Source organism: Musca domestica, unplaced genomic scaffold (genome assembly GCF_030504385.1).
Source record: "Musca domestica strain aabys unplaced genomic scaffold, Musca_domestica.polishedcontigs.V.1.1 33, whole genome shotgun sequence".
NCBI classification, from domain to species: domain Eukaryota; kingdom Metazoa; phylum Arthropoda; class Insecta; order Diptera; family Muscidae; genus Musca; species Musca domestica.
Genome location: NW_026712312.1, coordinates 7,581,137 through 7,595,750, shown reverse-complemented (window position 1 = coordinate 7,595,750; position 14,614 = coordinate 7,581,137). Strand labels below are relative to the sequence as shown.

The 14,614-nt window shown below is 32.3% G+C and overlaps 1 protein-coding gene across 1 annotated transcript in view; it reads left to right on the top strand.

Moving 5' to 3' along the window:
• Positions 1 to 14,387, top strand: part of LOC101899524 (T-cell leukemia homeobox protein 3) — a 45,331-nt gene extending 30,944 nt beyond the window's left edge. Inside the window, exon 4 of the mRNA XM_005180504.4 lies at positions 13,361 to 14,387. Coding sequence (XP_005180561.1) covers positions 13,361 to 13,562 — 202 coding nt within the window. The 3' untranslated portion in view covers positions 13,563 to 14,387. The remainder of the gene's footprint in view (positions 1 to 13,360) is intronic.
• The last annotated feature ends 227 nt before the right edge of the window (positions 14,388 to 14,614 follow it).

The following is a 14,614-nucleotide window of genomic DNA, read 5'->3' as shown; positions in this document are numbered from 1 at the left end:
AAATTACCTTGAATATAAATATGATAGTTAGACAAAAAATTAAATAAAAAATTAATATTAAAAAGAGCAAAGAAATAACATTGTGTCCTCATCGAATCAGATATTCCGAACATCAAATAAATGTAATTTTTGACACAACATTTCATTGGCTTTATTCCGATTTCGACTGAAAATATTAATTGAATTCATTTTTTTAGTTAGCCAGACAGTTTTCTTTATACGCTTGCAAGTTACTATTTTTGTTACTTATTTATCTAAACATTTCCTCAACTTTATTTAGGATATTTTTTTATTATTAAGAATGCCGATCAACTTTTAATCATCTCACTTTTAGTAAAGGTTTGTTAAAGACACATTGTTTAATAGGGATTTGATCTTCTAGAAAATGTTTCCAAAAATGCGATGACCATAAATCATGTATTCTAAATATTCCATTTCTTGTAAATATCCCAATTTCCTTTAAGAATTACTTCTGATCTTCTCCTAACCAATTAAAAAAATAAATCAATTTTCTTCAAAAAAAAACTGCTTAAAATCCACTTAACTCTGATGGCCCAAATAAACATCGTGACTTGTCGCAATTCCATTTGCATTTTAACAATTGTTCTGCACGAACCTCTGGCAGACGAAAATCTCAAAAGCTTTTCACAACAACCCGGCCACCAGCCTTATAAAGCTTACATAAATAAATAAAAATGTTAATTTGTTATTTGTAATATTTGAATGGCACGACTTGTTTACACCAAACCGCACACGATGGCAAATTCTAATGGCTTTCGCTACCACAATTAATGCCATCCATTTACATTTAAATTGATGTTATTTGCTTCTACACATCAGCACAGCACAGCCATGCAAACTGAGAAAGTAATTTCAACACACCGAGACCCCACCCTCCAACAAAAATTATCATTTTTATTTAATTATTTTTGTAGTGATTTACTTTGTCGCCCAAGTTTTGTTAGTTATTATCTCCTCCACCCACAGGGCTAATGTGGCATTTGATGGATAAATTCCCCTATCTTGTTGACAAAATCATCAGCAGAGAATAGAAATCATTTAAAGAGAGTGAAAAACAAAACATTACCGCCATTTTTTGTTTGGGCGGGGAGCATTTTCCATATTAAATAAATAAAAAAAAATCCACTAAAATATTGAAATTAATGATGGCCAATTAAAATGAAATTCATAGCCAACAAATGTCAGGCATGCATGACTCGTGACTAGTCATGAACTACCATGGCCCGACGACGACGTTGACAACGACAAATGCATTATGGCCATTTGGCAATTGGTCCATAATGGCCCGACTCCGGGCTACAATGTGTGATTAAATGTTTCCCTTGTTAATGGACGAATCGACTGACCAACAGCCATTAAAAATGTAAATTGTTGACGTGCAATAATGTCAACTAATTTAAGGTAATATAATTAACGGCGTCTCGTTTAGGGTAGCTGGCTGGACGAGAAACAGCCATATTTGTTTTAAATTGAGTTTCGTGGTAACAAAACAAAACAAAAAAAAAACAGAGAAAAACTAAATAATTGCAACCTTTTCAAAACGGCCATTTTGTTTTGGGTATTAAAATGTTGGGGGTGGAAATGAAGTAAAATAAAACTGTGGTATATACATATTGATGAATTATAATATCGCCTACATCATATAAATACAATATCTTCTGTATAAAACGGGCAAGAAGCTACTAATATTACAGTTTCTAAAACTTTATCCTGGTAACACTAGAAAACAAGTTTAAGAGAAGACTAGTAAAAAAATACTTAACATTGTCTGGTCAGATTTTTTAAAATACTAACCCCTTCAAACTCATACTTGCAAAATAGAGCTGGTTTGTTTGGAAATTAAGACCAAAATCTTTGAAATATCGAAATCGAGAATGTGCCAATGTACCAAAAAGATGGTCCGAAATTAAATATTTTTGCAAAAGTTTAACTAACAGCAAAATAGAGAAATCGAAATGTGATATTACAGTTGATTTGGTTGAGAATCGTTAAAAAACCCCTTCGAAGGCAAAAAAAAGTTCCGTTATATGGAGTCTATACTTAAATATATACGGATATAGCTTATATTCAATACAAATTATCCCAAACTATTATTTTAAAATTCAAAGCTATACATCGAAGAATATAGGCTGAATTTAGATTTCAAAAGGCAGACAGACTTTGAATTTCAACCAAATCACGAATATTTTGAGGTGTTACAAACGAAATGACAAATTTAATATGCCATCCATTCTATGGTGGATCAAAAAATGTTAACAACACAAATTTGACCAAGATTGGCTGAAATTTTGACGAATTCAGATTGGCTGAAATTTTTATTTTGAAGGATTGTGACATAATTTACACATATTTTAATGTAATTCGAAACATTATAGCATTTGATTTGTAGTTCGAAGCATTTCATTTGAAATCCTGAATTTCAATTCCATTGTTTCAATTGCATTTCGACAATTTTATTTGTTTGTCGTTAAATTCCATTTAAAATTTTGGATTATTATTTGTTTGTAGTACGAATCCGTCATTTTTGATTTGAGTTATTTCATTCGAATTTATTTATTTGTAATTCGAAACAATTTAACTTAAAAAAAAAAACAAATCCAAAGCAAAAAATAATATTTTTTTGTTTTGAAGTAAAATGGAAAAAATGGTAACGGCGTGATTCAAATTTTAAATAAAATTTATCAATTAAAAATTGAAAAAACTAATAAAAAATGGGGTGACCACATAGTGGTAAGGTTATTATGTATTTGTGCATTTGTTTGTAACGTAGAGAAGGAAGCTAGATAGACCCATAGCTACTTTTGATGATCTCGATTTATTCATGTCAGACGGTCTGTCCATGTATTTTTGAGATCAAAATACAGGTCCCATTTATTAACCGATTAAGATGAAATCTTCCAAACAATATTTGTTTGACCCAAGGACGAACCCTATGAAAATTGGTGAGAATCCTATGTATATCTTCAACCGATTTCGGGTTAATTGTGCACCAAATGGCCAATATCAGTCCAAAATACCTGAATTTTTGCACTTCCGACGACACTTCAGGCCAGAAGCAAGTACTTCATATGTTGGTGAAAATCGGTTAGATGGTGTTAAAGTCCCTCACATGCGTTATATGCACTGGTACTAGATGTCAAATACAGCCCAGAAATTTCTCTGTCAAATTTCATTGAAATGCGTAATATGCACAACAATGATCTTTGGTACCAGATATCAGATGCAGCTCAGAAATATGTGTTAGAAATTTATTCAAGATTGGTTCACATTTGGATATAGCTCCCATTTATATCTTTGTCAGATATCAGGTTTATCCCAAATATACTGAATTTCAGCCTAGAAGCAAGTACATCAAATTTGGTGGAAATCGAAAATCAAATACAGGCAAGACATATCTATATTAAATTTTATTGAGTTCGGTTCAAATTTGTATATACCTTCGATATACATCTTCATCCGATTTAACGGTTATCCACCATATATGTAATATCAGCCCAAATTGAATAGATTTTCATATTCAACCGAATTTTTCCATTTCCGGTATATCTATTGCTCCTATAAATTTGTTTAATATAATTCTTGTCGAATTCGTATCAGGCACAATACAGCAATGTTATATGGTACCAGAGGTTCAAAAGCCTCCGCCAAATTTGTTGAAAATCGATTCAGAGTTGCATACAGTTCCCAAATTGCAGCTACTCTAAAGCCATGATGCGCATTCAAGGTTCATACTTGGTATGATCTACTTCACATAAATACCCAATATAAACCTTTCTTGTTACGGGAGCTCTGCTAAATACACGTAGTGGTATAGGATATCATATTATCGGTCCGTCCGACTTTTGACCTTTCCTTACTGTTCCTTTTTTTTTGGACTAAAAATGAAAAGAAAACTAAATAGGAGTAAGGTGATTCAAATTTTAGGTGAAAATTTTTGAACTTAAAATTGTAATAAAAATTGAATTAAAAAATTAAAGTTTCAAATCAAATGTAAATGTAATGTAAATGTATAATTACAATTTTACAAATTATAAATAAAATTCTATATAATTTTTCTCAGTTAGAATGTTCCGCAGTCTAAATATTCCGATTTACATCTGAAAATGTGTTGTTTTCCTTTCCCGTACCTTCTGAGCAAATTAGTTCTCTCAGAGCGAATTTCATATTGCTCTCTTTTACCGTAATAAATATTAAAATACAGCAAATGTAAAACATTAAAAATTACCTTGAATATAAATATGGAATACAGATAAAAATTGAATAAAATATTGACATTGAAAATAAGCCAAAAAACAAAATGGTCTCCTTATCAAATCAGATACTCCTATATCATTGCTTCTCGCTCTGTTACATTCAGCCATAAATATTAATGTAATTTTCATAAAATTTATTTTGCCATAAAAAATAAAGAAAAAATGAACACCAACAACAATTGCAAATTATAATTGAAATGTACAATGTAATGAAATAATAAAATAAAACACATGTTTGTTTGCAGATTTGTATGTGCAGCCATTACCATAATTAAATTAAATATGTAGTCGTTTTCACAGCAAAACAATAAAGATAACAAAAAAACAAGGCGAAACGAATAGCTGATTGCTGAGAAAATGGCAGAAATAGAGAAGATAAACTTTAATTAATATTAAAAAAAAATAATAAAAAATAATAATAACAACAGTAATTATTATTGCAACAAATACATTAATGGCTAATGTTCATGTGTAACCATTAAATTGCCATAAAATAATGGATACGATCATTGGATGTTAGTTATTTTTTACATCTTGCAATAAATTTGCTGAAAAAATTTAAAAACTAAATATTTGCTAAAACAATATTTTATAATCCAACTTTTCTTGGTAATGGCAGAAAATATTATTTGCTAGCATCAACATCCTTTCACTTCCTTATATTTTACAACCCCAGCTTGCAATTTGTATCCTTTTATTCCTTAGCCATATATTTTATTAATTAAATTGTCATCTTCATCACATTTAACCTTTTTTCTTTTCGTTTGTGGGTGGGGGGAAATATTTCTCCACTTATACACACATAAATCTTTTCCGAAAAACTTCTTCCTTTGTTACAAACTTATCCGATGTGTTGGCAATCAAATAAGAAATAGGAAATGTGTTGAACAATTTAATTAGTTAAACATATATTTCCACTCACAAGTGTGTTGTCGAGTTACAGGATCTCCGGCCAGTCACTTACTCTGGCGGTAAGAGGCTTTTATATTAATTGCCATATGTGGGAAATAATTTATCTTTCCAAGAAGTTGAAAACAACCAGGGTACAAAAGAAGCAATGCAAGTTTCAGCTCAAAAATAATGTATGGTTGGTAAGTTACTTTTGGAAAATTAAAAATTTACAAAACAAAAATTGGAGAAAAGATGCTCTAACGGAAAGTGGTAGTGAAAAACTATTTTGGCATAAAACTTAACTATAAACTATTCCACCACAATGTGGTTTTGTATGTACCAATTTAAAAGTAAATTAAGGTGGAAAGATTTTTCATATTTGGAAAATGTTATTCTAGTGAAAGACCCCTAAATATGAACGAATCCAGAATATAGATAATTAAATAGAGAAGAATCTAAAATTTAAAAAAAAAAAAACAAGTTAAAAAGTATCAGTATGTTTTGACGACAGATGTATGCCCTTAACCAATGTTTGATTATTTAAATATATTTTGACTTCTATTATTATCATTCAACTTATTGACTCTCTATGGAGTAGATTCCGAAGGAATGGCCCAATATTGCCCATTTCGTATCGGACCTTAATAAATGAGATTTAAAATTTGCTATGTGCCAAGTTTGAACCATGTTGCTTACTTCCTTCACTTTATATGAGATATGTGATCATTTTTTGAAAATTTTAAAATGTGCGTGATATACCAGATTTAGTTGACCAGATACAAATACTGGTATGGGCAAAATTACAAGAAAATTTAACATTTATATTCAATTTTAGTGAAATCATAAATTCCATGTTCACTTCAGGTTTCTGATTGAGAGAAATATTTAGATATAATAAATTGTAAAGAATCTCTAACTTGTTTCGCAAGTTATGGCAGATATAAGCATTGGAAATTGTGACCCTTTGTAGGTGAGGTACCAGAAAGGGTTGGAAGATATAAATCATCTTCACAACAGATCTTGTATTGGCATAAATGCTTGTATTTGTGAAATTTGAAGAGAGTTGGATGCTTATTATGCTTTCTTTGAGCGTTTGGTTATTCAAAACCAAGGGGAGGTGCAGAAAGGACTATTTCGATCTCTACCATCTTTATAACAGATCTTGTGCTGATAGAAATATTGAGATGTGCCAAGTTTAAATGGAATTGGATGTTAATTTCGCGTTTTATGAGCTTCATGGATATTGAAAATGTTGACCCCTTTTGTGGGGAAGGTACCAAAAGGAGTGGACAAATATTACGATGTACCAAGTTTGGATCAAATCGGATACTCCCTTCAAGAGTTATCGGGAGCACCAGCCAACCAGCTAGATGGACGAACGGACATCGCTAGAACGACTCTAAATGTCCTGAAACGGATTTGGTCCAAAGAAACCTAGGGTCTAAGCCCGTTATTTCCATAAGTCCATATGGCTAAGGGTATAAAGATTCATTGTTTAAAAATATGATTCTTGTCAAATTTTTATATTGTTTTTAAAAATCAATTGAAATTGCTCTAATTCCGGCTGAGCTCAACCTTTTCATATCATCTTTCGTAGACAATAGAGTACATATATTCGTCAGCATAATATTCTATGTCGATTTAGTGTTGTAAGTCCGTAAGTTGAAATCGAGAAAGGTATGAAGTGGAGCTATTCTTTTCGAGTACTGAGAATTCGCATTCCCTACCGATTAGTCCAAATCGTCGAAATGTGTCACGACTTATCTCCGTAGGGAATGATCTACTGAAGTCCATACTTTATCACACTTGAGAAAAAGGAGAGGATAAAAACCTCCAGTATTAGGATTTCCAATTTGTCAAAACTTTAGCGAGACCAAAAAATAATAGGTCAGAGAGATCACCTTTATTTTTTGATATATTAATATAACAGTCAGTAAAATATATCCCGCGGACTTACAGAATTTTTATATCATATATCATGCATTTCATATATCATCATATATCAGAATTTTATGTCATATATTTTTGCATATTCTTTCATAAAAATATATCCTCCCATTTTAAATTGCCACTAATATCTGTTATCTAACCCACATTTGTTTATGGATATACAATAACATTTGATTTCCCAAAAAAAGCAATCTTCCTCAAATGTTTTCAAATTTATTACGATTACACAATTCAATATGTTTGCCACTACACTTCCCGCTTCCCTTCCCTCCTGCCAAACAACATCGTTACATCGTAAATAAAAATTTCTATATATTTTCTTGGTAATAATAGCTTTATGTTAATCATAATGTCTTAAGTACTCATGAAAAGTGTATTAAATATTTATGACAAACAACCCTCTTTGCTTTCAATACCACCTCCTGTAATAGCAACAACAACAACGGCACATTGCCGATGCTAGGCAGGAGTCTGCGCAGTAACATTTTATTTCTATAGAGAGCGAATGGGTTGGGGAGAGGGTGGAATAGAGTTGAAGATGAAAATGTTATAAAAATAATCTACAAGGTGGCTGCCTGCCACCACCCCCATAGGAGTGGCCATATTGGATATTTCACTTAAATCATAGAATATTTTAACTCCTTGTTACAGAATACATAATACAGATTGCTGGCTGGCTGATGGCTGTAAAACATAGTTGCCACTAAAAGTTTTCTCGTTTGTTAAGCTTTTATTACAAGTCATGCTATTGCTGTGGTAGAGGAGATGGAGTGGTGGGGAGCCATTGAAGTATAGTTATTACAAAGTCTTTAGTGAAATTAGTTTTCATAATGTTGTCATTGAGATTTCTCACATGCTCGTTCGTTTGTTCGTCCGTACATGTCAAGCTCACATAAAGAACTTGTAATTATCTGTTCGTAGTTATGTGTATATTTGTCTGTTGAAACTTCTTTTGTATCTGCTACCATTTAGAGTTATTAATTATGAATTCATTCATTTGTGTGATGATAAATGCCTTAAGTTTTCCAAGTACTTCCCTCTTGTGCATGTGGGTATATATAATTGTGAATATCAAATTTTTCTGAAAATTGATTTAATTTAGGTTTTCATTGAGTTTATCAACGACCAAAATGAGGTTTGTTAGATGTCATGATTATGTGCTTCAAGGAAATGTTTGTTAAATGGATTTTGTGAGAGATACTTAGGCAATCTTAGAATTTTCTATGAGTTCATGTGTGAATATTTTATTTCTTGAAACTTCTTATCAGGCAAATCCAAGATGCTAAATATATAGAGAAATTAAAATAATCCGACGTATTAAAATAATTTAAAGTAATTTTTACTTTTTGAACTCAGAATTAGAGTAGTTCCCAATTGGATCTCTCGAATTAACCACAGTTGGATGCTGTTTTAACGAACACCTGAAAGCGAAATTTCTACACAGTGACCCAGATTATTATATAAAATTTTTGGATTCCAGCTGCATGCATTCACTTAATACTAGTATTTAGTAACATTTACTACTTTTTGTATAATTTTGGTACCCATTTGCAAAACCTTTCCATATCTCAATTCCACATAGCAACAGAGACCTAAATATCAATTTTCAGAATTCTAGCTCTATCCCTTCACCCAATACCATATTTAGTAACATTTATTACTTTTCATATAATTTTAGCACTCATTTGCAAGAACTTTCTATATCACAATTCCAGATGCGAACAGAAACCTAATTATCAAATTTCAAAATGTTATCTCTATCCCTACACTCAGTACCAAATTTAGTACGATTTTGTACTTTTCGTACAATTATAGTACACAATTCCGAACAATATCTTACATATGTCCAAGATACACATGAACAGCGACCATAATACAAAATTTTAAACACATACACTATCTGTTCACCCAATACCAATTATAGTACTATTTAGTACTTTTGGGCACAAATTTTGCCATTCCAGCTCAATGATTTTCGTATAATCTTGCAAAACCCTTCCATACCCCAATTCCACATACCAAAAGAGAACTAAATATCAAATTTCTGAATTCAAGCTCTATTCATTCACCCAATACCAACTTTAGTACTATTTAGTACTTTCCGTACATATATAAGACGCATTTCCAAACCACCAGCATATCTTTCTAAACCACCACCATACCATCAGTAATCTTGATATCAAATTTCAAAATTTTATATATATTTCTTCACCCAGTACCAAATATAGTACCATTCAGTACTTTTTGTACAATGGTAGTATATATTTCCGAAACCACCTTCATATGTCCAAGCTACCCATGAATAACAATCCTAAAGCCAAATTTCAGATTTTAAACACTGTATGTTCACCCAATACCAAATAGTACCAAATATAGTACTATTTAGTACTTTTCGTGCACTTGTAGTGTACATTTCCACAAACACCTCTTTATCAATAATCTACCACCAACAGGAACCTGAATACAAAATTTCAGCTTCAGCTTCATTTCCAAATTTAGTACCATTTAGTACAGTTTGCGCACTTAGTACACATTTAGAAAACCACCTTAATATAATACTTTCCAACCATGATTCTCATACAAAATTTCAAGTTTTTAGCTCCATCCTTTTATATAATACAAAATGGTACAAATTTAAAAGTTTAGTACCATTTTAGAACTTTTCGTAACCTTAAAGTTCGAATTTAATGTTATTTAGTACAGTTCGCACACGTAGTACACATTTCCAAAACCACCTTCATATAATTGTCAACCATGATTTTCGTACCAATTTTTTAACTACGTCCTCTGTCTGGTATAATTTTAGAAGTTTAGTAGCATTTTACAACTTTTCGTAACTTTAAAGTTCGAATTTCCAAAAAACTCTTTTGGTACATCTGGACTCCATCAGTGACTCTAATTCCAAATTTCACTCTCATTCAAATTTCTGGATCATTTCAATTGTCCAGTACAAAATATTCAATTTTTAGTACTTTTCGCATCCTTTTGGTACGAATTTCAAAAAATCTTTCTTGTCACACACCTATGCACCAAGACTGACCCCACGTGCAAAATTTCAAGATTCTAGACTCACTTGTTTCCAAATTTTTCTCATTCAAAAACCTGGCTCATTCTATTTGTCCAATACAAAGTGTTAATTTTTTAGTACTTTTCCTATCATATTGGTACGAATTTCCAAAAATCGCTGCCTTTTCACACACCTACGCATCAAGACTGACCCTCATGCAAAATTTAAAGATTCTAGATTCAGCCATTTTGTCTGGGCGTTGGTTCTCGGTCTGTCAGTCAGTTATTTCACTACTCTTTTAGATCTCTCTCTTTCAGTTTAAAATCACTTTATCATTCTTTCCGCCCAACAAAATGTAATTGTTTTAATTGCTAATAGCCTAACTTAAAAGTGTTCATCTTAAACTAATGGAGGTAGCTTAAGAACATTTTGCTATGAACGATGATTATTTTTAAAAGTTATGAAAACTGTGGTCATCTCTGGCGCCCAACTTTTCCCAGCCACCGGCAAACAGGGATGGGGGAAATATTTTCCCCAGTTGTGGTTTTCAAAATATGAAACATGATTTTAATTACCACCATCTTGATAAATCTTAGCAGAGGAAGTTGTTATCCTTAGAAAACCTCGAAGAGAAGAGCATCTGGTTTCCAAATTTATTATTAAAATGGTTTTCTTGGGCTTAAAAGCAAACGGCTTTTTACATAATAACCTTTTAAAGTTAGGCTATTAACACTGTTTATTGAAATTTATGGCCGAATAAAATTTAAAAAGGCCACAATTTTAAGGAAATTTTATGGAGGCACTAAAGCGGTTGTTTTAAAAATGGGCAAATGCCATTCCTCCAATGTTTGCAGATAATCTCATGGAATTGCCTAAAATGTTGCCAATATTTTAATTAATTTTATGTCATATCAATATTTGATTATGGAAACAAATGTTTGCCTTTTTTGTTATTTGTAAATTTATAGATTTTGAACTTCAACATTGTTTCCTATTTTCGATTTGATTTTTTTTTTTAATTTTACCCAAAAAGGTTACTCACTCAATTTAGTGCTTTATCATTTTTTTGGCTAAATGGTCATAAAGTTACTACTGCCTGCCTGGGTTCATATGGACAAAAAAAGACATTTTCCAATGGAGTTATATATGGATAAATGCATGTGTGTATTCCAGTATCTATGCCCGTTTGAAAGTTGTTATCCACACGCAATAATTCATGTCGAACCGTAACGTGATTAAATAATAAACAAACCAAACGAAAAAAAAAACAAATTCAAATAAATTGAAGCAAATAAAAAATTTTCTGCACATTTCAACTTACCACTCCATGTGTAAGTGCGGATCGGTGCAGGTTAGAAGGACGAGGTGATATGGTTTGTAAAACTCTCATCTGAATGAAAAAATTGTAAAATTTGAAATGCTTGCTGTTGTGTGCCCCCACTTCGTACATTGTTTTGTTGCGAAAATAACAAAGTGTTTGCCAGGCTAATAAATCACATCCAGGAAAGGCAACAAATAAAGTAATTTATTTCGGAAAAAAAAATTTCAAATTGTATGGGTAATTGTTTCGGGGGGCATAAAAGAGATAGAGAAACGGAAACAGTTAAATAACTTCAGTGGTAGTTTATTATGTTTGAATGGCCAGAGATATTTTTGACTTGTTGGAATCTAATCAGGACTATTGAAATAACAATAATATATTAGAAATATATAAAAAAAATGTATTTAAGATTCCTAGAGATGAATCGACGCACAAAAAGCTGAACATGGGACCCAATTTTTACACCCTACACCACATAGTGGTAAGGGTATTATGTCTTTGAGCATTTGCTTGTGACATGGAGAAAGAAGCGAGATAGACCCATAGTTACTTTTGAGGATCTTCATATAATCACTTTCTGAGTTGAATTTACTGACCGACTTAAGTCTAAAAACTAGTACTTTAGATTTGGAGAAAATCGGTTCAGACATAAAAATAGCTGATATATATATGTTTCATCCCAATTTTGTTTTAAGTCCCACAAATACACTCTACAACAATGATATTTGGTTCCAGATATCAGCCACAGCTCAGAAATAACTGCCTAAAATTTTGTCAATATCGGTTCAGATATAGGTATAGCTCCCAGATATGGCCAATATCGGTCCAAATGACCTGGCATATCCGACTGAATTCAGTCTAGAAGCAAGTACATCAAAGCAAGTACCATAATTTTTACTTTTTTTTAAATTGTATTGAATGAAGGCAATAACTGTCGGAAATAGCATCAAATTTTAAAATAAGTTTAGATTTGTTCGAATTGGTCACCTTTGGCACGAATTATGGTCTTCAAACGGCCAATGAAACCGTCACACGTTGCCCGAATGTTCTGTGGCATTCGGGCCCATTCCCGGCGAAGCGCTTGCTTGAGGTCATCGACACTTTGGTATTTTTAAGTGTCAATCTTGCTTTCTAAAATAATCCAGACGCAATAGTCCAACGGATTGGTATCCGGAGGTTTTGCTGGAAATGAAGCGAGGAACCTCATTTTGTAATCATTCTTGGGTGGCGCGTGCTGAGTGCGATGTTGCCATCACCATGGCCGGCGCTTGATGGTAACCAACCGAAAGTGCACATTTTCACCTGACCTCTTTGGAAAGTAAACACGATCATTTTATTTGTTTACAAACTACTGGACAACGAATGTTTTCTCATCGGAAAAACCCAAATTCGACAGTTCACCACTTTCGGCCAAGCGAAGCAACTATTTAGCTCTTTTGAGTCTACTTTCTTTCTGTTGTGGTGCAAGTTCTCGAACTTTTTGAAATTTCAATGGCTTTACCCCGAACTCATTTTTCAACATTTGCCGAATGGAATATTGCGATATGTTCAGCTCACGAGCCATTTGTCGGCCACCGCGACACGGGTTTCGATCAAGTCTCTTCTTTATTTTTCGAACCATTTCTGCTGATGTTGCTGTTTTCTTCCGTCCATTCCTTGACGTCGGGATACGCCACCAGTATCACGGTAACGAAAAATTTATTCACATTTAAATGCTGGAGTCCTCTAACGATTGCAACTTTTGGGTTTCCAGCCAAATATAAAAAATTGCGCTTGATTTTCATCACGAATATTTTTTTTCCTGAAAAATGCTCACAAAAATGCTTTATTTTCAATAAAAAACATAAGATCCTATTAAATTATTTCTACCTTCCAAACATCCAATTAATAAACCTTTCTCTTCTTGTCTTCTTTCAGACGTCAAACGGCCGAGGAACGTGAAGCCGAACGACAGGCTGCCAATCGTTTGATGTTATCCCTGCAAGCCGAGGCCATAAGTAAAGGATTTGCTCCGCCACCATCTGCCCCGCTCAGCTCTCAACCCGTCAATGGTGCACCATTGGCAGCACTGCACGGTCTTCAGCCATGGGCCGAACCACAACATGCAGCAGGATGTTAAAAGAAAGCTCCAAATAGGACAAGACAAAGTTGTGATAAATAACAGAACAAAAAGCAAAAAAAAAACAAAAACACCTTGTAAATACAGATGGCGCCCAACGTAAATGCAAATGCCTAGCCCCCCCTTAAATCGCAATAAATACAACTAAAAACCCCCAATTATTTCCAATACCAATTCTTGTAGATTTTTATTCTAGTGTGTAGAACGAACTGTAAAAAAGGACAAACTAATTTTAATTCTACAATTATAGATTTTGCTATAGTAATGCATTATATTAACATTAAGTGAAAAAATAACACACAAACAAATAATCTGTTTATTTAAATGACCCCCTGTGTAAATAGTTAAATTTAAAAGCGTTAAGTTAAAAAAACCAACAATTTCTTTATTATTACAATGTAATGTACGAATAATATAGCGAGAAATTTCCGGAATCAAGCAATAGTGTAATAGACTCAGCTCAATAGCAATGCACCTTAACTCTCATTTTTTGTGTGACGACAATTCGACAAAAGGAACACCACAAATGGAAATAGCTAAGGTAACACAGTGTCCCACAACAATTATCATTATTGTAGAAAATTAATTAACAAAACAAATTAATGTTGATAACAATTAAGTCATTATGCTGGTAACTTAGTATGTACTGTGTATTGTGACAGCTATAACAACACCAAGTGCAACAACAACAACAAAACATGAATAATTCAGATTAAAAACAAAAACACATATTTATAATTTGCTTGTAATTTAAAGAAATAAAAACAACAAGAAAATGAAAAAAAATACTTGCTTAAAACTTCAAAAAATAAAAATAGAAAATTATATGAAAAAAATAATATCGTTTTTTTATTTTTCAGTGCCAAAATTACAAATTTTGTGGTAAGATTTGCGAGGACTGATAAGTTTTTCTCACGCATATTATGAATAATTTTGATGTTTAAATTTTAAATAGTCTAATTCTTCTCTACACGCTATTTTAACACGCATAGAAAAGGAAACGTTCCGTTTGTTTAATAGTTACATTTCTTTTTTAAATTACGAATTCACCA